We start from the raw sequence: 25,261 nt of genomic DNA on the forward strand, positions 1-25,261 counted from the left end.
GCCAAATTTCTGGGGGGGCCGGTGCCACCACGTAGACACGCCTCTGGATATATACTATTTCTGACAAAGTGAGCAGAGCGAAGGACTATGCATGCATTGCTGCTGAAGGGTCACATGATCCTACTTTCAATAGTCTTTTGATAAAAGACAATATAAATGAAAGAAAGAATTAAAACTATGCAGGTGTCGCTGAAGCTAGATGTGATACTGTTGTGCTACAGTCTTTTCAACTAGCTAGCTTCCAACCTCACAGTTTTTTTTTCATTATTTTATTTGGATAGTTCTACGGCAGCAATACAACAAATGCACAAAAGAAATTATCAAGACCTGCACATGACATGCAGACAAAAATATATATATTTATTGTGGCCACAAATTAAGTTCCCTCATTTGTATTATATTGTCCCCCTCGGCGGGCCCGCAATTATCCCATATGCACATGCATACCCTGCATTTCCAGACGCTACACCCCGGTAAACCTTAAATCATTGTCCACTGTGCTCAGTGACAGTTGGTCTTGTCAAAGTTGTACCTGCAGACACGATTACCGGACAAATGAAACACATACACTCTCTTCCAGCCTCACTACCACGACTGAGGTGAGACCCTTGAGCAAGGCACTGAACCCCCAAATGCTGGCTGCCCACTGCTCTGGGTGTGTGTTCACTAACGTGTGTGTGCACTTGGATGGGTTAAATGCAGGGCACAAATTCTGAGTATGGGTCACCATACTTGGCCACATGTCACTTCACATTTGACTTTATTCCTTGACAGGAACTTGGACAGACAGGGTTTGTGTTTCATCTTCCTCGGGGATAGAGTAAGATCACCCATAGCATCTTCAATGCTTCTCTCAGGAGATTTAGGTGATGACGCGTCTCAGCCATTGTTACAAAATATTTTTTATGTTTTGCAAATCACAACATTGCCGTTTGACTAAATGGCTATTTAAAGAATACTGCATGTACAAGTCTTTAAAATAAAGTTTGTTGCAGTTGAAATACTTTGGTCTCACATAGTTTGGTGACTTAAGAATCATAATACACTTATTATACACTTCAGAATCATAATAGACTTAATATCCATAATGCACAGTATATACACTGAACAAAATTATAAATGCAACACTTTTGTTTTTGCCCCCCATTTTTCATGAGCTGATCTCAAAGATCTAAGACTTTTTCTGTGTACACAAAAGGCTTATTTCTCTCAAATATTGTTCACAACTCTGTCTAAATCTGTGTTATTGAGCACTTCTCCTTTGCTGAGATAATCCATCCACCTCACAGGTGTGACACATCAAGATGCTGATTAGACAGCATGATTATTGCACAGGTGTGCCTTAGGCTGGCCACTGGAGTGAATGATGCTGAAAATTCAGCTCTGCGTCACAAACTAAATAATATTTTCAAATATATTCCAATGACTTCTTTTTTTTGATCAAATAAAAACAGCCTTGAAAAGCATAAAAGACTTCAGTGTCCACTCGCACACAAATCAGGGCACAGAAACGTATTGTCTACGACCCGCTGCCCCCGCGACTTTTATTAATAATAAAATAGCTTTGATACTGGATCGCTACATTATATTACTCAACAACGATGAGGTAATATCTCTGTTTTTAAATAATTAAACTCACAGCTTAATTTTTTGTAGAAGGAGATCCACAGATGCAGGCTCAACTTTCATCTCTGTCTTAAAATGGCCATATTTCTAATGTAAAAACAGCTGACTAACATTAAATGATTTGCAACTTCCATATCTTACCTCCCTGTCTAGTTTCAACGTTCAACTGATGCTTCGCACTGGAATTCACGCTCTGCGTTTGTGAACGGTAAACCCCGCCTACTTTGATTTGATTGGTCACATCTCAGTTATTGTGACACTGAGGAGCGCTGTTAGACCAATGAGTCAGAGCAGGCTGAAAATATATCTTTTAAAGGTTTTTGTCATCATAACAAGAACGCTGTGTAATGGAGTGCAGCAGATCAGTGCAAGAATTTCAAATATGGGGGGGGGGGGGATGCTTTTGGCCACATTTAATTATTGGAGGGGGGGGGACTTGTCCTCCTCAATGTCTATGGTGGTTATGGCCCTGCTTCTAATTATGTTATGATGAATGCAATGCAAAGCAATTTAAGAAAAATTCTGACTTCAGAAAAATCATGGATGGATCTGATTAAATGTAAATGTTTGACTTTAGTTTTACTACTTTAAAGTATATGCAGCTTTTGGCTAACTACAGTTTAACTACAGTGTCAACATAGCTTCCCTAACACATTTTTGACTGATACATTTCCAAAGCTTTTCCAGATTTTCAAAGATTGTGGGAATCCTACTGTGATCAGTGATTTTGTCAAGTGCTTGATACTATTTAAGGGTTAATGTTTGGGGTTATGAACTTATAATGAAGGCAATTTGTGCTATTGCCTCATTTTCAAATTTCCATACTCTCCAAATGTTTTAAATATATTTCCCATCAGAATATTTTTAGACTTTTTATGGACTTCAATGACAATCACATTATAAATTATATGTTAGTGCAATCAACTGTGTCAACAAATCTTTTTAATGTGGGAGCTTACACTGACCTTTCTATCTAAAGTGACCCAGAAGCTTCAGTAGAGGGAGTCCTGTTGAAGCTCTGGCAATGACTATAATTTTCCAAAGCTCTAAACATCTCCAGTAGCACTTAATGAAATAGTTTTTTGGTTAATGTCAAATAATAGAATGAATTAATTGTATTCCACTTAAATTAAATAATAAATATATATACACTACTAAAAAACCCCACAATATTTATATACATATAGTTTTATGACATGAGCAAGTTGAGGTCATTTGTACATTTAAAAACAACTAAGACTCTAATGACAAATGTCTCAGATTTTTATGTTGACCAAATTATTGCTCTAGATTAAGCCGTAAAAACACATTGAAAATGGGATGTGTCAAAGAAATAAAGTCATATAAGTTTGGAATAACAAAATAAATATTGACTGAACAATCTTTAATACTCCTGCAACCAGCAAGTTTGGCAACTATCTGTGAAATATTTAGCAACAGTGCAAAAGCTGACAATAAAAAGCCCATATCTGACAGGCTTTTTAGATCTTGGCATCAAATCAAATAAAAATGTAAAAAATACAAGTCAAAACCCATACAATCAAAACCCAGTGCATAACAATAAAAAAAAAAAAAACACCTGCATTACATAATGGAAATCAGCATAAAATAATAAAATACTCCAAATATCCCCCCCCCCCCCCAAAAAAAAAAAAACATCAGGATGATGAAATACAGACCCCGTAAACACAACTGATTTTAGAATATTCAGAACCACACACACAAAAAAAACTTGCATACCGGAAATTTAAACACATGGCCAATGATATGGTTAAATGACAAATGTTTCAAGACTGCTATGGATATAGACAACCTTAATACCAAACATTGTCTCTGTGTTCCATATTGTTATCCATTTGTGCATTTCAGATTACAATTGAGCTCAGATCATATGGAAACCCTCACATTGGGTCTACATCGCAAGTGAATGATGACATGCAACAAAACTGAAACATTCCTATTATAAATCTTCACATCTGTCTACAGTGCTGCAAGCGTACAACTGGATGCTGACAACTGGAACATTTTAGTTTTTTTGCGTCTCATACTTGTTTGCAGTGCAGACACAGCGTTTCAGCCTCTTCTGCCAGTTGAGTATAAATTAAAACAAATGAAAAATAGTAAATAATCCTCTTGGTTAGTAGTATACTATGAGCCAAAAATAAACTATGGTGAGAAATGAAGAATCCAAGGATGAAACCAAAGTGTCTCTTTGTTGATATGAGTGGTCAGAATGTTTTTTTCCCACTCAGTATGGCTAGTTTATGGACTTACACTTACCCACACCCATCCAATCAGAGTCCCATAGAGCCAGGTATTGAGATAGAGTTTTCTACCTGACTCTGTAAACAGCATTGGCAAAGTGAGGCCACCCAAAATCAGCAGAGAAGGCAATGTCTTTGTAAGACTAAGATTTGATGTTTGGCTTTCTCCAGGGAACCTGCCCTTTTTCTCAGGATCTTCAGGATCATAGAAAGTAGTCAGAAGCCTTAAAAGAAAGAATAACAGATTTTGAAAACATGTTTTAAACTTGCAACTAAACCACCATTTTAAAATAATCCAGAATTTCCAGTACACAATAATTTGTTAATCAACAGCGATTTAGCATGAAGAATGGCAGCACCACTATTCTTGTCACAATGTTCTGTACACAATTTTTTTTTCTGTTCAGCAAACTGAGGAAATAACTCAACACTCTCCTTAAATGTTTATGTGGCTTGACTCTAGTTTAACCACTTTAAAGTATATTTAGCTGTAACTCTTGGAAACAGTATCAAAACACTTTTTTTTGACCAATGAACTTCTAGGACTTTTCCAAGTTTTTCATGATTATGGGAACCCTGATGTGATCACTGAATTTGTAAACATACCATATCCAAAATAAATGGATGTAGGGTACATATATTTTTTTTTTTACAGTGTCCTTGTTACACTTTACATGAACTTACTATAGTAATAACAATAAATTATGCAATTAAGCCTTACATGCAACTAACCCTAAACTAAACCCTCATCCTAACCATATAGTAAGTACAGGTAGTAACTTAATGGGGTCATATGATGTGATTTCAAATATTCCTTTCTCTTTGGACTGTTACAAGCTGTTAGTGAATAGATAGGATCCCTAAAGTTGCAAAGACTAAAGTCTCAAACCCAAAGAGATATTCTGTATAAAAGTTAAGATTTGTCCATGCCCTCCTAAAATGCCTTGGTTAAACGCCCCCACATGTCTATGTAACTGTGTGGGAAGATTTGCATATCACCGCCCAAATGTTCACGCAAAGAAAGAAGGTGTAACTTTGATTCTCGCTGCTGCTGCCTTGTTGTGGAGACCTCGTTTATAATGGGTTTTAAAGTTTTTTTTTAACAATTGCTATGACAATTTTTTAAATTCTCATAATTTTCCAAAACTCTTAATGCACCAACACACCTACAACACACAATTGGCAAAACAGTTATTTTTCATGCTCAAAATCACACATTGTAAACTAAACTCCAACACTAATTTTCAAAATACAATAATACACTAACACAATACACCTTCCAAAACACTGCAAACATATCTCAAAATCAAATAATTATTCCAAAACACTAACACGTTCTCTTCCAAAAGGAACATTAAGTCAGTCATAGCACAATGTCATAAAAACACTAACATAAGATGGAATTACAGAAATTGCATTAATTTGTGCGTCAGATCTTCCCTTATACAATAGTATATTGTAGTGATCATAGAATGTGTTCTGCAGTTTTTTTAAGCCTATCTACATTTTTTTTTTTTTTACATTTTTTTGGTAAATGCATGCATTTAGTTTCTTTTGCTGCAGAAATTCAATACAAAAAAAAAAGAAAAAAAGGATGACCCATCCTGGAGTAGCTTTATAGAATGTACGTTTTATGAAAAAGATGACAGAGACAGAATTATTTGTGTGTAATTATAGCTTGTGTGTAAAAGAAGTTCAAGCACTTTAAATTTGTGTTAACTGCATGCATTTTGTGTCAAAGCAACAAGAAATGTGTTAATTGTATAGCCTACACAGACTGATGTTGTGCTAACTGTGTTAAGAGTTTAGGAAAATTGTTGAAAGTATTGAAAAAATGGTCATAGCAATTGTAAAAAACTGTACTGTTTTTGTCTCGTCGTCGGCACAACAATATGGTAAGGGGCGTAACATTTTCGTCACACGCTTGAGGCATCCTGTCAATCACAATGCATTGGATAGCTGGCCAATCAGAGCACACCTCGCTTTTCAGAACGATGAGCTTTGTAAAATTGACGTGTTTCAGAAAGGCAGGGCATAAGATGAGAAACAATAATGTACAATATGTGGAAAATAATGTTTTTTGAACCTTAAACCGCATAAACACATTTCATTACACCAAATAAACAAAATAATGTTCTTTTTTAGCAACATCATATGAACCCTTTAATATTACCAAGCAGGGCTTGACACTAACACCCGCCAACCCGCCAAATGCGGGTGGATTTTGCTCGTGGCGGGTAACACAGTGACTCCAACTAGCCACTTTGGCGGGTTGAATAATTGAAGTGTTTTTAAAAGGCATCTGAAACTACAACTCCCATGAGTATTACATGCACACGAGTGATGCGCGGGTCAGGTTTTTTCCAACCCGTGGGTCCCGCTTTTATGAAATTATTTGGCCCGCCCCGCAAATAAAGTAAAATTTCCTTACCTGCCCCAACCCGACACGCAGGTTATGAGGCGGCCTTTTATAATTCAGCTATCAAACTGCCCAGCTATTTCACTTCAGCACCGCATTTCACACACACGCGCGCAAGCGCACGCAAATGAGGATTAGCGCATGTAGCCGGTGAAGTCTCTATCCACAAACAGACATATATCATCTGCAGATATAAGGTGTTTCATTGCCCTTTAACAAGTAATCTGAAGGGCCTATATATGTGCAATATTTTAAACGAGCCCTCACTAACTGAGTTTATGGCACAGTTATGTTAGAATGCATCTCCTCCTTGTTTCTGTGGCGGCGTGTCGGGCTCGTCATGGGGCGCACGGGCCAGACCGCTGTATAACTGATGCATCAGTTTAATTCAACTTTACTCCAAATATATGAACTTACCTGTTTTGAATAGCCTACTTTATATTTAACGTGTTTGTTTATGTCCAATATTAGTGTCAAACTGTTGGACTTCAAATGAAATCTACTATTGATTTTCACCGTTGACTGATTTTGCAGAACATTTTGACTGATAACTTCCGAGCGCAGATGGGCAAATTTGTCACAGGACGAGTGATATGACAATTGCGTCCAACTATATATGAACTAGCTGTTTTAAATACAGTATTTTTATATTTAATGGTAGTTTATCAGTATGTTTGAAAGTATATATTTTAGATTATTGGTGATTCCATAGGCTCCCTCTCGGGCATCTGCGCAGTTTAAAACAACAAATAGTTATGCTATGAGAAGAACAAAGAGTCTCTCTCTTGCTCCACCCATGCACGATAATATCGTGTATCGTCGATCTGATCTGATTTGAAAAATGACCATATCGCCCAACACTACAACACATATGGATTTTTTTTTGTTTTGTTTTTAATGACCCGCCCCAACCCGACCCGCAGGTAACCCGAGACGACCCGCGCATCACTAATGCACACAGTGTTGCCTTGCGCACTATTGACAGAAACGAAGAGACAGCTAGCTGCCCTGCTGGAGTAACATCGTTAGACGCTAGTGGAGCTATGTGGCGACACATAAAAGGTGTAACAAAACCCGGTGAGCAGACCACACACAAGAGAAAACCTGACGATGAAGAGACAAAGAAAAAACAAAAGACTTTTCAACGAAAAGTGGAAGTCAGGTCGAGAATGGCTGGCATATGATATGAGAGTATATTCACAACAACAAAATTGTGGCTAGTAAAAATGCTGTGTAGCTAGTAACTTTGGAAAACCACTAGCCACATTGGCTAGTGAGCAAAAAAGTTAATGTAAAGTAACCAAGTTACCAAGTACTTAAATGTGTAATTACACTGTAACAAGGACGCCAAAAAATAAAGTGTAATCATAAGTAGTTACAGTATGTATATGTTATTGTATGTAGTATATGTAGTTCGGATACTCACTTGTCCTTGATTTCAAATCTTTCATGCAGCCATCTGCGGAAGAACACTGGCTCTGCAGGAATCTCCCTCATGTTCAAGCGGCTGAAGTGGATGTGCACCCTGGGGCATTCCTGGCACAGGAACTCTATCAAACAGAGAATACAAATTAAAGGCATTTCAGACAACCATCAGATAGAAAACAATCAAACAGAAAACCGAACACAACAATTAAAAACTGTTTATGAAAGTGAAAATAAAAATGATTAATAATTAAATTATTTCACTTTAACATAGTAAAATTTGTTCACTTCCAAGGTTTCATTTTTGACAGAAAATCTAGTAACATGCTGTCTGTCTACAAAAATGTTATAAAATATGCAAATGTGAAATGTCTGGCACACACTGTGTTCCAAATGCACATTGTGTTCCAAATAAATGTATCTGTTTGCTACATTTATTGTGAATCGAGTCACTCTAAGACAGAAACACCTAATCATGAGTTGCTTGAATGTAAATGAACAGACTACAGTTATTTAATGAAATCACAGCCTTTCATGATTTGATAAGTGCATTAAGTCATATAACAATTTATATGACTATTAATATGACTAATATAAATATATTAGACAAATTAGACTGTGGTGGGCCACTATTGGCTCTTTTTCACTGCATGGTACGGTTCACTTTTGGGGGGTTTTCCACTGGGTACAGTACCTGGTACTTTTTTTTAGCACCACCTCGGTTGAGGTTCCAAGCGAACTGTACATTACCAAAACGTGAAGTGTAAACTCTGCTGATCACTGATTGGCCGGAGAGAATCAGCACTACCTGCATCACTGAACTTACGACACAAACACAACAGAACAGCTAGATTTAAATCAGCACAGCGAAAGATAAAACACAACTGTTTTGAACGAGCGCACCTTTTTTAACAACCAAAAATTGACTGTTTCGTTGTCTGTTGAGGAAGTACAGACGTTCCTCTCGTTGATAGCCGAGCAACGGATCCAGCTTGAGCTTGATGGGGCGATGCGGAATGAAAAAGTTTTTCCAGGAGTCGTGGCAGTAGAGGCAGCGCAACAATAATGGCATGTGAATAATCTGCCCACTCTAAAGCGGCACTAAACTGCAGTGGAAATGCAAACTGAGCCAAGCCGTGCCGTACTAAGCCGTGCCGAGCTGAGCCGTACCACGCAGTGGAAAAGCTCTATATGTAATAAACAAGGAAAACAAAAATGTGTGACCAAAAATAAAATTGACAGTGAAAGTGAAAGCAACATACAGCCAAGAATTCGTGCTCTGCGTTTAACCCATCCAAGTGCACACACACAGCAGTGAACACACACACACACCATGAACACACACCCGGAGCAGTGGACAGCCATTTATGCTGGGGCGCCCGGGGAGCAGTTGGGGGATCGGTGCCTTGCTCAAGGGCACCTCAGTTGTGGTATTGCCGGCCCTAGACTCGAACTCGAAAGCAAGACTGGACTTTTTTTCCCCCCTCACTGAGTCAGTTGGTCAGTCTTGTAGGATACTCTATAAACTGTAAAAAGTTGTTTTCTATATTTAAGATATTTTCAGATTTTACCACATGCATCACTGGATGAAACTGGGTGTTAACTAAAAAATTATTAACATTAATTCTCTCTCTCTTTTTTTTTTTTAAAGGATTATGAACAATATCAGAAGTTTTTACTAATATCCGCTAGCCAGTCATTACGTAATGAATACTCTTTCTGCATTTAATCTCTACAACGTTTCAAGAGCAATTTATGATTACCATCCATTTATAGCATACCTGTAAGCAAAGCTTTAAAAATGTTAGGTGAACACTACCATCTCCATGCTAACAGTGTCCCAGATACCAATATTTTAATGATTCATAAAAGATGAATCACTCAGGATCAGGATCAATGTCAGGATCACGATTTTTAAGTAGTACTACAGCACACCGTGAGTGTAATGTATATAAGCATCATTTTTTGTTTGCTTCTGACGGAGCACTTGGACTGGGAAATGTGACGCATGACTGAAACTTTTAATATGGTGACAGAATCATTGCTTACCAGTTTTGTTTTGTTTAGTTTTTTATAAAGAAAGGTGTGACAATATCCTAACAGCTACCTAAATGTTGCTACTCTTTATGTTTTTATGTAATGTTTTCTACATGAAACCTCTTACTGCTTTAGTGATTTTGGGACCCAATGGAAAAAAAAAACACATTGTAACAATCACTGTTTACAGGAAGTAACAGGAAATTCACATATCTATATTTTTACAGTCCTAAATCAGTGGTTTAACACTGTGTGTTTGCCTTCTTTCCCGTTTCATTTAAAGAAAGTAAACATGCTGCTTGCAAACAATGTATGGCAATAACAACATACCTGGCATTGTAGGAGCTGGATGTCTCTGGCCGTCTGCTGTGAGTGTTCCCTCATATGCAACGGTTATGTCATAGACAGCATCCAGGTGTTCCTTCATAGTCTCAATGGCAACATGTGATGCTTTCATTCTTGGTGTTAAAACGTGCTTCAGCACAGCAAGTCCTGCAATAGGCAAGACAACATGATTATTACAAGTAAATTAGTTTGAGAAATTGCAATGTAGTACATTGAGAAAACATTCAGAAATGTTAGCCATCTATTAGTGATTGAAAAATAAATTATACATTTTTTACAAAATTCTATATATTTTTACGATGCCTTTGGGAAACTCTTCGTACTTAAGCACTAATAGTCTCTGCTTACTGTAGGCCTAAAAGTGAGCAAAGAATGGTACCTTTACAGCAAGGTTGAAACAATTAGTCAACATTATCGACAATGCCTACAGTTATTTTTTTATTTTTTTGTTGACGAATAATCATTTGATCTCATATCAAGAGCGTGGAATACACTAGTCAAACCACACTATTGCAGAACCTTACATTAGGTCTAATGTAAGGTCCTGCAGTAATGTGGTTTGACTAGTGTAATCCATGCTCTTGGCTACAATCCAACAGAAGGAGACATGAAATAAGTGCAAACGAAGCTGAACCAGTAGAGTTTGGTAAGGTTTTATAAAACTACAATTAAAAATGCTGTTATGAGCAAGGGCTCACTGCAAAGTTCTTTTTCGTTCTTCGGTTAGGGGGAAGCGAACATCCCAATGCAGCCTGAACTGCTGAAAGCGGTGTTTAGATGAATGTGTAAATATGTGCAGTGTGCTTCCCTCTCAATAACAAAACAAACACACAATAATCATGATGCTGTGGGAAAACAGCAGTTAAGAAAGCAATCTGATGATAGCGATGTGGATATGTTTGCACCAGCTTTGCAATCGGCATTCTGGTAAAGTCATGTTAGCTTTACATTATTAAATGTGAAAAAACAGTGTCGTTTTCAGTTACAACTTGATTTTCTGCAATAACGCAGCTCTGTGTATATAAAAAATTTATAGAATTTGTATAACTATTTTAAATTGCAAAAGCTGAATAATCAAAGCCTACTGAATAATCAGTGAAATAATCAACGATTAGTCGATTAATCTTTCTAATAATTGAAAGATTAACCAATTATCAAAATAATAGTTTGTTGCAGCCCTACTTTACAGCATAACTTGTGCAAAAACTGTTATAGCCCTTAGTCAGTTTATATGCCATATTGAATTTAATGTGCTGAAAATTAGGCTTTGAGGGATAGACTTTACAATCATTACAATGGCACGCACTATATAAAACATCACGTAATTTTCACCAACTTTCGAAAAAAAATTTTCGGGTGGCCTTCAAAGTTTACTAGAGTGCTCCCCATAAATCTTGAGGGCCCAGACTGGGCAAAGAAATTTAGCTCCCTGCTTGTCCTCAGAGGGAGGCAAGGCTAGCGTTGTTTGGGGAACCACAACTGCTTTCGCTAGAGTGAAGCCACAAGTAGAACTGAACATCCATTCTCCCTCATCCGTCTGATGACCTGAGGGAGCAGAGCAATCAGGGGAAAGATGTACAGGCGGGCTTTGGGCCATTCGTGGGCTGGCATGTCCTGTTCCTTGGAAAAAAAAATTGGGCAATGAGAGTTGTCTTCTGAAGCGAAGGTCTACCTCTGCCTTTCAGAAGATCTCCCAAATCAACTGTTTTGGGGGTAAAATCTCCATTCTCCTGGAGACACACTGCCCCGGGACAGCATGCTCCCTGGTTTAGTCTGCTAAGCACATGCACCGCCCACGATGAGCCCAGATTGCAGTCCTAGGAGGAGGCATCTTGCCATCTTGTAAAGAGACCATGAACAGAGGCTACCCTTGCAAATTAATGAAGGCCACCACTGTTGTATTGTCTGAATGGACGATGACATGGTGCCCTTTCAGGGCAGGCATTAAGGTTTTAAGGGCTCGAAAAATCACCATCATTTTTAGACAGTTGATGTTCAGGCATTGCTTCAGCCTGGACCAGGAGCCGAACACCGAGCTGCCCTCACACAGAGCTCCCCAACCCAAGTTTGGAGCATCTTTCGTAACAACCTTCCTTCTGGAGGTCAGTCCCAATTGGACTCCTATTTGATACAGGCGAGGGGCCTTCCAAGGGGGAAGGCCCAAAGGTATCACAGGGGACACAACTGCCATCAGCCTCTGGATTCTCTGGAAAGCTTTGGGGGAAAGAAAGCCCCTATCTTTAAAGATGATGCTAGCCAATGAAATCTCAGTGAGCATTCTGGCAAGAACCAGGATTCTAGCCAATTGGTCTGCTCTCACTGTAGTAGTTTGCTTGGGTGTGTGCAAAGTGAGAGTTGGCAGTGAGAACAAAGCCTCAAACACCCACAGCTGAATGGGGGATTGGAAGGCAAACGCAAGGCCTCAGTGGGACATAACCGTCTACTCTCCTGACAGATCAGGATAGTTTCTGGCACATGGCCTTCAATGACATCTGAACTGCTGTGAAGCATTCAATAAAATCATCAACAGTGGATCTTTGTGATCGCTGGCTTTGCCTACAACTTACTCCAATCTGCAGTCCATTGGGAACACCTGTCACTGTGGTTCAGATGCTCCTTCAAAAGAGATTGGTAACAGAGTCAGAATGGGGACGTGGGCTTGGGACACTCTGTTGTATTTGTTTTGAGCATTTTACAACACTACAACAGCAAATTACACATTCAGCCAGGTACCTTGCATATCACACTGTTGATGTTGATGTTTACAGAAATATCATTGACGTTTTTGCTTAGTTTTAGCTTTATTATGGAGTTAATTTTTTATTAATAAAGCCTTACTCCTCTGAGCCTAAATCTGATCGTGTGTGTCCCTCGTTTTGTTGCTTCCATTTGATCCACAGGTCATAACAATAGGCAATCGGCCCACCTGTTTTGGTGGGCTGAAATGCCATAGGTTTATGCAGCTGCACAAACATGAACAAATCGGGCTTCTGTATTTGGAGGAAAACTGAGTATGTCCCAACCATCATAAACTCAACTTGACAGATAAATTTGATAGGGAACTCTTTGTATTGTGTCCACACTTTCTTTGTTATAATGAGATGATTTGCGAGTGTGTAGAACGCAGTCAGTAAACTTGAGGCAAGATATTGAGATTGCAAATACTTCTGATTAGTCATTGCTTTCAACATGCCTGTAATTGGATATGATACTCATCACTGCAAAAACATATAAACCAGAGCAAACACACAAGTACCATCACTCCAACCCCCAAATCACACAACTGACCTATTTTGAATTAAAAACAAAAGTTTGCATTCGTATGTTCTATAGATATGTCAAATAATAGTGTAAATATTATGCTTTTCAATATCAAATAGAAGTGAATTTTGAGTAAAAGGTGTTTGGTTCGTTCGCTATACTCCAAACCATACTGTACTGTATAACAGCTGACTCAATCATTAAATAACACCATAAATAATATAAAGAAACACACAATGTTAAATAACTAATGGCTGATTTATCTATTTATTTATTTGACATTAAATAAAAAAAATCACTATTTTCTAAATGCATATTATTTACATTTTTTTTTTTTTTGACCTTGTAAATGCTTAATCAAAATGTCATAACCGGATCTTCAAGTGAAATGACTTCTATCTGATGACATATGCAGGACTTCTTCAACTAGGGCTGCACGATAATGGTTAAACTGATAATCACAATTATTTTGATTAAATTTATAATCACGATTATAAATAACGATTATTCTATCCTGCTGAAAAAAAAAAAAAAAAAAAAAAAAAAAAAACACTGCTAAAACCAGCCTAAACTTAGCTGGTTGTTCCAGCTGGTCTCCCAGCCTGACCAGATAAGGAAGTGGTCAAAACCCCTCTAAAACCAGCCTTCTGACCAGCTTTGACCAGCAAAGACCGGGCTGGATGACCAACTAAAAGCAGTCAACCAGTTTTTTTTTTTTTTTTTCCAGTAGGGAAATGCAATATTATTTCATGTTTCCTTTAACCAACCTCCACTGACTGTACACTGACTTCATTTAACCAACTATGATAATACAAACTCATGGTTTTGGTTAGTGTTTTGTAATATGTATTCACATTAAATTTTCTAAGTGACAATTTGTTCACAAATGAGAAAAAGCCACTCAGATCGCACAGTAAATTTGCTCAAAGATCGTTAATACACACTGAAAACTAACATTGCCATGCCATTTTCAACATGAAAACTAGTAAAAATTTTAGAAACTCTTAATATAAATTCCAACAATTTCAATTTATGTACATTTTTCCCCATTGTATTGTCACAGGAAGGAAACGTGCATTTATTCCTCAAACACAATAGATCCATTATTGAAACTCAGTAAAAGTTTGATCATGGCACATTTGGTAACACAAACAGTACAAATGGCTTGTGAAAAAACACACATTGTCTATATCAGGAGTTTTCAACCTTTTAGGACATGCGCCCACCCCCCCACAAGTTTGTCTAATTTCACTCCCCCCACACCCCACCATTATTCACACCGAATTACTTTATTAACAATAACATAAATGCAAATATCCATTAAAACTATTAAAGCACTGAACAATTTTTCTTTTGCTCTTTTTGATTAACATTATTTTAATAAGAAATGCACGGATCCATTATACTGATGTAAATTTTATATTTTCTTTACTGTTTAAGTTCACTTAAAACAACCGACTGTGCTTACAAAGATACTTGTCAAGACAACCATTGGTATTCACCTGCTGTCTGAGAAGGCTACGGCTATTTGTTTGTGCACTTCACGTGTGCATGCGCGGTGCGCATAGAAACGCTTTATCACAGCGTGTGAGTACCGCATTGAGATGTCTTGGGCTTAAATGGCTTAAAATTACTTTAGTGTTTAAACTGACAAGACTTAAAACATGTGAGAATGAAAAACCTTCTTGAGGAAGCAGCACTGGCCTGATTGTTAAGACAGTTTTTGGGGGCTAAGGTGACAGACAGAGGGGCTGAAACCCACGTAAAAAGGGTTTAGAACCGCCCCTGGTATAGCGTGCATAATTATACTGAAACATAAATATATGACCAGTTTACCTGATTCAGTGTGATGGCTGAGCGTGTTTCTGAGTTAACAACATGCCGACACGGCTAACCGTAATTCATCTTACACTGTCAATAAGCGTGACTGATACCAGAGCCCGTCTACGGAGAGCCTTCCCACTCCCTATTAAGTCCTATTGTACCGAATTTTGGTTGCAGTTCCACCAGAGTTCCACTGGGGGCGATCGCCATGAGTGCAAAATGAATGGGTGTCTATGGGGCTAGACGGCTAAATTTGTCACTTTCACCCGATTGCCGTTGAGAAATCTCAGATCTGATCGTAGGTTTTGCAAGTTCAACATGTGTTATAGGTCGAAAGTTGAATGAACGAGTACTTATGTCCTTTCGATTTCTTACAGGTTGAGTTGTTGTTGCCCATAACACGCTAGCATTCTGCTAAATGAACGTATGACGTATGACGTCATTGACATTTTAAAAGACTTTTTAAAGCAAATAAGTGACTCTAAAAAATCTAACACCCAGCAATGTGTAATTTATTTGCATCTCCTTTCGAATACAACATTCAAATTACTAGACAAAAAATTATATCCTGAGAAAAGTGGATTTTGAGGGGTATACCGCCATTGACCTCCATTCATTCTGCACTCGTCCTGTGAGCACCTTCATATGGAATCAGAGTGGAACTGCAACCAGTTCAGAAGCCGGAAGTGTAGTGAGAGTGAAACTTCTCGCCATATTAGACATTCTCTGCTGATACTCCAGCCGACTCTGCTCTAACTGTCTACAAGCAGTGGGAGTCAGATTGCCCCCTAGTGGATGGCTAAAGATTTGATAACTCATATTCATAAATCCTCAAGGGAATGTATCTGAATTAACTGATGCTCGAGCCCCCCTTGACAGGAAAACCCCTGGTCTATATGACACTTTCATGTAAGCAGAATATCGTTGTGGAGACTACGCTAAGCTCGTATGTTTTCATATCATCATCAGCACTTGTTCCGCCATCAGTGAGCGCGCACAGGGTTGCCAGATTGCACAAATTAAATAAAACACCGGGCAGAAAGTGTTCTGTTTTGGGGCTTAAAGCTCTTTAAATCTGGCAACCACAAGACCGCTAGTGAAGACTTGTTAGCAATGGAAGATAACGCAAATGCCAAATTAAAAACACGTTTCAGGAAAAATAACGAGCTGGCTAATATCGTGACGATTATTTTTAATTAATCAAGAAAGGTGGATATCGTTATCGAGATTAAAATACAATTAATCGTGGAGCCCTATCTCCAACAATCTGCTTAAACCCTGCCCCTGCAAGCTTGCATGATTTTACTTTTGAATTTAATGCCCACATCCAAAACAACAAAAAACATGATGCGTAAAATCTTCCAATAGAAAACTCTCTGCCCTATTTTTTTCCAATAACCTGTTACACTCACAATATGGAAAACAGCTGTTGCTACTTCTGATTCATTGTGACTTTAATACAAAAGTTCAGATCTGAATGGTGTCTTTATAGAGAGGAAACAATACCTTCTTTAGCAGCAAAATCCTGACTGTCATTGATAATTTTCTGGAGCTCAGGGTTGTAGCGGGTTCCCTCTGGAAAGATGACAAGATACATCTGTACAGAAAACAAACAGTTAATAGTCGTAAAACTGCAGCAATTACTAATATTACTAAATTATAGGTCTATCACAGTCCTGGGACAGTGGTAGATTTTAAGTTTCTCAGTTCTGTCATGGAGTAAAAATACAAAACTTGGGAATATCAAATATGGGAAGCAACAGAGAATTCCATTATTCCCCTTGCTTATGAAAGAGAAAGGGCTTGGCTCCAACCCACAGTATGATAGGAACATTAATGACGCAGCTGGATAGCCATGAAAAAGTTTCATGTCTGGGGAAAAATAAATAAATAATAATAACAACAACAATAAATATCCGACAGTTAATTTATATTTATCAAATATTTTTCCCTGCAACTACGTGGATTCATTCTGGTACTGCATGTAACACCCACTGTGGTAATGCAACTACTGACAATGGTAATGATAATATAACAATGGTAATGACATACAATGGTAATAACTATTCATTATCTTTACTTTCAGTGTTTGGGCACTAATAATCTTAAGGAAAAGAATAGGGTCCTGCACTACAGGGTTTCAACACATTTTCCATTTCAAAATTACATACATTTCCAGACTCAAACTTCCAGACTTCTCTGTAGATTTTTCAGATCATATTTCATGGTGAAAAACAAATTATTTAGTGTGTAACAATTACAGGTTCAAATTCACAATAATGAATTCAGAATTTGATACTGTTACAATAAAATATCTATCTATGTAACAGTAAAATATCACAGTTCTGGGTACTTTAGCAAAAACTACTGGAACTATTTAACACTTTGAAAATAAATGAACAAACAAACAAATTAGTTAATTATTAATGCTAATAATAATAATAATAAATATAGCTGCAAGCAGCAATTATGGGGCCAAGCACTACAGGAGCAAGCTTCAGACGAACGGCTGGAATGAGTAATTAAAACCGTTTTAAGATTATTTTAGGCAAAATGGCTCGAAAACAATAAAGACAACAACTCGTAATAAGATTTATTGGCTTATCACGGTTGACCAGTAGGTGGCACTGTTACCAAACTAGTGTGGAATGGTCAGTGTGAGGTGACTATTGCACATACAAAATTTGGTGTCAGTATGTCAAAGCTTTGAAGAGATATAGCCTTGGAGTCATTTTGACGCAGTGCTTAAAGTTTATAGCGGCGCTGTACGAAAACAGTTGCGTCTATCGACACGAAATCCACAAGTTTTTGTCAGCACAGTCTGAAGATGATTGTACTCGACTTTGTTCATAATTGGACCAACGGTTGATGAGGAGTGCAAAAAAGTAGGTTTTCAACATAAATCAAAATGGCCGACAGAAAGTTCGGCTTATTATGACATAATTGATATGTATGTTGTCGGCATGACCCAAGGAATATTTTGAGATCAGTTTAATTACAATAGGTCAATGAAATCAAAAGTTATGAAATTTTCAAAAATGCTAATAATTAAGAATTAATGAATGTTTATTACTCCAGACCAATAGGTGGCGCTGTTACCAAATTGATGTGGCGTGATCAATTTGTGGTGACAATGGCACATGCAAAGTTTGGTGTAAATATGTCAAATCTGTGCCGAGATACAACCTCAGATACATTTTGGCATCCTTCCAACAAATTCATTGGTGCGCTAAACAACAACTGTTTCGTATATCGACACGAAATCCATAACTTTTTGCCAGCATCATCTGAAGATGATCTGAGTCACATTTGGTGAAAATTGGACTAACGGTCTAGGAGGAGTTTGACAAATTAGGTTTTCAACATGAATCAAAATGGCGGACAGGAAGTTTGGCCAATTTTGTCGTAATTGGTAACGATGGTCTTCACATGAACCAAAGAATTTAGGGAGACCAGTTTCATTCCAATAGTCCAATGTATTCAAATGTTATTAGCATATATGTTAAATTTCATTATAACTTTTGACCACAAGGTGGCGCTGTGCCCAAAGTTTTTGAGTACCATCAGGGCACGGTGTCGAACATTTTTGTAATTAGTGTCGTAACGATACGCTAATGGGTTTGTGAAATACAGCAACTTAGTTAATAATTCAAAATGGCCGACGCCCAAAATGGCTGACATGGGAAAACTGGGTATCATTTGATTCAACATGATGCACCAAATCTGAAGAGACCAGTTTTGTGATGATTTTTTGGCCAAACCATTCAGAAGTTCTGTGCAAAAATATGCATTTTTTCATATCTCCTGACCACTAGGGGGCACTGCACCAAAAAACAGTGCAGGTAGCCTCAGGCTATGCTTGTTACAACATACACCAAGTTTGGTTTCAATATGCTAAACCGTTACGGAGATATGGCCTCATAACTATTTTTGCGTGCTTTTTCTTGAATTCGGTTGCATGTTATTCCAGAACGTTTTGAATAATCAACTTGAATTCCATAACTTTTTGCCAGCATGGTCTGAAGATGATCTGAGATAATTTTGGTGAGAAAAGGACTAACTGTCTAGGAAGAGATAGAAAAAGTACTTTTTTCGAATATCTAAAAATAGAAAAACTAAAAAACCTTGCGATTTTTGAATTTTGGGGTTCAATCGACTTGGCATGAGCCAAGGATTCAGAGAAAAATATAATGTTCCTAATGTACCTTAAGCTTCAAACGTTATTAGCATAAAAGTTTTGAAAGTTTGGACAAGCGGTGGCGCTAGAGAGTTTGAATTAGAGACTTCACATTGGCTCTGGTTAATGTTGACACTGTCGTCTATTAACGTTCCAAATTTCATAACTTTCCCGCAATCGGTTCTATGGGCTGCCATAGACTTGCGGCGGAAGCGGAAGAATAATAATAATAATAAATATAGCTGCAAGCAGCAATTACGGGGCCAAGCACTACATGAGCAAGCTTTCAGACAAACGGCAGGAATGAGTAATTAAAACCGATTTAACATTCTTTTAGGCAAAATGGCTTGAAAACAATAAAAACTACAAGTAGTAATAGGATTTATTAGCTTATCACGTTTGACCAGTAGGTGGCGCAGTTACCAAATAAGTGTGGAATGGTCATTGTGAGGTTACTACTGCACATACAAAATATGGTGTCAGTATGTCAAAGCTTTGAAGAGATATAGCCTTGGAGTCATTTTGAGAGTGCTTAAAGTTTATAGCGGCGCTGTACGAAAACGGTTGCTTCTATCGACACGAAATCCATAATGTTTTGTCAGCACAGTCTGAAGATGACTTTATTCGATTTTGGTGAAAATCGGACCAAAGGTTGATGAGGAGAGCAAAAAAGTAGGTTTTCAACATAAATCAAAATGGCCAATAGAAAGTTTGGCTTATTATGACATAATTGATATGTATGTTGTCGGCATGACCCAAGGAATATTTTGAGACCAGTTTCATTACAATAGGTCAATGAAATCAAAAGTTATGAAATTTTCAAAAATGCAAATAATTAAGAAATTAATGAATGTTTATTACTCCAGACCAATAGGTGGCGCTGTTACCAAATTGATGTGGCATGATCAATTGGAGGTGACAATGGCACATGCAAAGTTTGGTGTAAATATGTCAAATCTGTGCAGAGATACAGCCTCAGATGCATTTTGGAATCCTTCCAACAAATTCATTGATGCGCTAATCGAAAACCGTTTTGTATATCGACACGAAATCCATAACTTTGTGTCATCTTGGTCTGAAGATGATCCGAGTCAAATTTGGTAAAAATCGGACTAACGGTCTAGGAGGAGTTCGAAAAAGTAGGTTTTCAACATGAATCAAAATGGCGGACAGGAAGTTTGGCCAATTTTGTTGTAACTGGTATCGATGATCTCGGCATGATCCAAAAAATTTAGGGAGACCAGTTTTATTCCAATAGTCCAATGTATTCAAACGTTATTAGCATTTATTGTAAATTTCTTTATAACTATTGACCACAAGGTGGCGCTGTGCCCAAAGTTTTTGAGTACCATCAGGGCATGGTGTCGAACATTTTTGTAATTAGTGTCGTAACGATACGCTAATGCGTTTGTGAAATACAGCAACTTAGAAAATAATTCAAAATGGCCGACGCCCAAAATGGCTGACATGGGAAAACTGGGTATCATTTGATTCAACATGATGCACCGAATCTGAAGAGACCAGTTTTGTGATTTTTGGCCAAACCATTCAGAAGTTCTGTGCAAAAATATTCATTTTTCGTATCTCCAGACCACTAGGGGGCACTGCGCTGTCACACTGCAGGAAGCCTCAGGCTATGCTTGTTACAACATACACTGAGTTTGGTCTCAACACCCTAAACCATTGCGGAGATATAGCCTCATAACTATTTTTGCGTGTTTTTTCTTTAATTCGTTTGCGTGTTATTCCAGAACGTTTTGTATAGTCAACTTGAATTCCATAACTTTTTGCCAGCATGGTTTTAAGATGATCTGAGCTCATTTTGGTGAGAATCGGACTAACCGTCTAGGAAGAGATAGAAAAAGTACTTTTTTCGAATATCTAAAAATAGAAAAAAAACTAAACCTTGCGATTTTTGAATTTTGGGGTTCAATCGACTTGGCATAAGCCAAGGATTCAGAGAAAAATATAATGTTCCTTCTGTACCTTATGGTTCAAACGTTATTAGCATACATTTTTTGAAAGATTGGACAAATGGTGGCGCTAGAGAGTTGGAGTTAGAGACTTTAAATTTGCGATGGTTAATGTTGACACTGTCCTCTATGAGTGTGCCAAATTTCACAACTTTCCCGCAGTCGGTTCTATGGGCTGCCATAGACTTGCGGCGGAAGCGGAAGAATAATAATAATAATAATAATAATAATAATAAAAAGAAATCTAACAATTTCAATAGGTGCCTCCGCACCTTCGGTGCTTGGCCCCTAATAAGAATAATAATAATAAATATAGCTGCAAGCAGCAATTACGGGGCCAAGCACTACAGGAGCAAGCTTCAGACAAACGGCGGGAATGAGTAATTAAAACCGTTTTAAGGTTATTTTAGGCAAAATTGTTTAAAAACAATAAAGACAACAACTACTAATAGGATTTATTGGCTTATCACGTTTGACCAATAGGTGGCGCTGTTACCACATTAGTGTGGAATGGTCAGTATGAGGTGACTATTGCACATACAAAATATTGTGTCAGTATGTCAAAGCTTTGAAGAGATATAGCCTTGGAATCATTTTGACACAGTGCTTAAAGTTTATAGCAGCGCTGTACGAAAACAGTTGCTTCTATCGACACGAAATCCATAACCTTCTGTCAGCACAGTCTGAAGATGATTGTAATCGATTTTGGTGAAAATCGGAACAAAGGTTGATGAGGAGTGCAAAAAAGTATGTTTTCAACATAAATCAAAATGGCCGACAGAAAGTTCAGCTCATTATGACATAATTGATATGTATGTTGTCAGCATGACCCAAGGAATATTTTGAGACCAGTTTCAATACAATAGGTCAATGCAATCAAAAGTTATGAAATTTTCAAAAATGCTAATAATTAAGAACTAATGAATGTTTATTACTCCAGACCAATAGGTGGCGCTGTTGCCAAATTGATGTGGTGTGATCAATTTGAGGTGACAATGGCACATGCAAAGTTTGGTGTAAATATGTCAAATCTGTGCAGAGACACAGCCTCAGATGCATTTTGGAATCCTTCCAACAAATTCGTTGATGCGCTAAACGAAAACAGTTTCGTATATCGACACGAAATCCATAACTTTGTGTCATCATGGTCTGAAGATGATCTGAGTCACATTTGGTGAAAATTGGACTAACGGTCTAGGAGGAGTTTGAAAAAGTAGGTTTTCAACATCAATCAAAATGGCGGACAGGAAGTTTGGCCAATTTTGTTGTAACTGGTATCGATGATCTCGGCATGATCCAAAGAATTTAGGGAGACCAGTTTTATTCCAATAGTCCAATGTATTCAAACGTTATTAGCATTTATTTTAAATTTCTTTATAACTTTTGACCACAAGGTGGCGCTGTGCCCAAAGTTTTTGAGTACCATCAGGGCACGGAATCGAACATTTTTTTAATTATTTCCGTAACGATACGCTAATGCGTTTCTGAAATACAGCAACTTAGATAATAATTCAAAATGGCCGACGCCCAAAATGGCTGACATGGGAAAACTGGGTATCATTCGATTCAACATGATGCACTGAATATGACGAGACCAGTTTTGTGATTTTTGGCCAAACCATTCAGAAGCTCTGTGCAAAAATATTTATTTTTCGTATCTCCTGACCACTAGGGGGCACTGCGCCGAAACACTGCAGGTAGCCTCAGGCTATGCTTGTTACAACATACACCAAGTTTGGTCTCAATACGCTAAACCGTTGCGGAGATATAGCCTCATAAATATTTTTGCGTGCTTTTTCTTGAATTCGATTGAATGTTATTCCAGAATGTTTTGAATAATCAACTTGAATTCCATAACTTTATGCCAGCATGGTCTAAAGATGACCTGAGCTAATTTTGGTGAGAATCAGACTAAATATCTAGGAAGAGATAGAAAAAGTAATTTTTTCGAACATCTAAAAATAGAAAAAAAACTAAACCTTGCGATTTTTGAATTTTGGGGCTCAATCAACTTGGCATCAACTTAATGTTGACACTGTCCTCTATTAGCGTTCCAAATTTCATAACTTTCCCGCAATCGGTTCTATGGGCTGCCATAGACTTGCGGCGGAAGCGGAAGAATAATAATAATAATAATAATAATAATAAGAAGAAATCTAACGATTTCAATAGGTGCCTCCGCACCTTCGGTGCTTGGCCCCTAATAATAATAAGAATCCTAACGGATACAATAGGTGCCTAAGCACCTTCGGTGCTTGGCCCCTAATTATACATTAAAACAGCATGTAGCCTTCAAATATTTAAGTAAACATTGCTTCACAAAGATCAACTGAAAAGTTAGTAATAAAATGAAGAACAAAGAAACTCATTAGAACAAGTGGCAAGTCTATTAGTCTGCATTTACACGCCAAGATCTGTTTTGACATATCAGATTTTTTTTTATTTTTATTACCTTCATTACTTATGGTTATCACTGTAACAATCATCACAATTTTGGATTCAGATCAGAATGTAACTATCTTGCACTACTGCAAAAACTCCTGTTATAATAGATAAAGAGTTTTACACTGCACAATGAACACATCTGACTGGTCATTACGTTCACATGTTCAACAGACATGTCTGTGATTGGCTACAATCAGAGGCGTAGCTACGTGGTGGCCATGCTTACTGAAGCTTGGCCACCCCTATTGTGCAAGTATTTTGACCGCATTAACAGCTGACTTTTCTCCGTTCAAATAACTGACACTGGCACAAAAGCCACGTACAACACTTCAACTCAACTAAGTTGTCACTTCACCTCTTACTATTTTGGAACAAAAATAAGCCCAAAAATGCATATTGAAGTGGACATGGCAACACTGCAAGTTGGATCTATGCTGCAAATTGGATCTACACTTTTGGTCTTAAAGTGAAAGCAGACCAACAATAAACCTGCTGCTGTCAACGAAAAAAAAAAACAAAAAAAAACAAAAAAAAAAAAAACCTCTCACTGTTCTCGACTGAACAACTTAAATAAGGATTAATCTGTATTTAATTTATACAGTGATGACTATGCAGTGTTATTTTACATATAATTATTACATTTCTGTACCTAAAAACGTATTTTAGACATACATGAAAAATTTAAAATGCACTGTTTATTAGAGCCCGAGCACCGATGGTGTGAGGACCCTATTGAATCTGCTATGTTTCTTCTTCTCCAAAATGAATCGCATTTTTGAGGGCCTAAACATGTTCGAAAAGTCATGAAACTTTGCACACGCGTCAGACCTGGTGAAAATTTACGTCTGATCTAGGTTTCAGAAGAGGGTGTGGCAAAATGGCTCAACAGCGCCACCTATTCAAAAAAGAAAAAAAAAATCAACAGCCCTCGAGCTATGTTTCACGCACATGCACGAAAATTGGCACACACATGTAAAGCATCAGTACCTACAAAAAAGACTCTTGGAGCAATATCCGAAACCCAACAGGAAGTCGGGTATTTTTAATTTTATGAGCAAATTTTGTGTCATTTTTGTCATTTCCATGCGTTGTATTTTAACGAACTCCTCCTAGAGATTTATTCAGATCAACACCAAATTTGGTATGCCTAATCTAAAGGCCTTTGCGATGTTAAATTTGCGAAGATCTTGAGTTTTCGTTGAAGGGCGTGTCCGTGGCGGCCTGATGAATTTCAATGTTTCGCCATGTAAAATGAAGTTGCTATAACTCAGACATACAATGTCCAATCTGCCACAAACTTCACATGTTTGATAAGACTCCTGACCTGAACAGATCAACATGCCCATATTCAGTTATAGTCATAGCGCCACCTACTGGCAACAGGAAGTGACATATTTTATGCTGTAACGAACTACTTCTAGAAATTTTATGACATCATTTTTTTTTCGGTCAGTCTAATCTAAAG

At 37.6% G+C, this 25,261-nt stretch overlaps 1 protein-coding gene across 2 annotated transcripts in view; it reads right to left on the reverse strand.

Annotated features, from left to right (window-relative positions):
* Nucleotides 1-2,993: 2,993 nt before the first annotated feature.
* Nucleotides 2,994-25,261, reverse strand: part of LOC109105148 (1-acyl-sn-glycerol-3-phosphate acyltransferase epsilon-like) — a 51,663-nt gene continuing 29,395 nt past the window's right edge. For both annotated transcript variants that reach the window (XM_042768414.1, XM_042768415.1), the window contains 4 exons: nucleotides 16,708-16,798; nucleotides 10,102-10,263; nucleotides 7,736-7,859; nucleotides 2,994-4,114 (listed from right to left, as the gene is read on the reverse strand). In XM_042768414.1, coding sequence (XP_042624348.1) covers nucleotides 3,889-4,114; nucleotides 7,736-7,859; nucleotides 10,102-10,263; nucleotides 16,708-16,798 — 603 coding nt within the window. In that variant the 3' untranslated portion in view covers nucleotides 2,994-3,888. The remainder of the gene's footprint in view (nucleotides 4,115-7,735; nucleotides 7,860-10,101; nucleotides 10,264-16,707; nucleotides 16,799-25,261) is intronic.

Source organism: Cyprinus carpio, chromosome A13 (genome assembly GCF_018340385.1).
Source record: "Cyprinus carpio isolate SPL01 chromosome A13, ASM1834038v1, whole genome shotgun sequence".
Taxonomy (NCBI): Eukaryota; Metazoa; Chordata; class Actinopteri; order Cypriniformes; family Cyprinidae; genus Cyprinus; species Cyprinus carpio.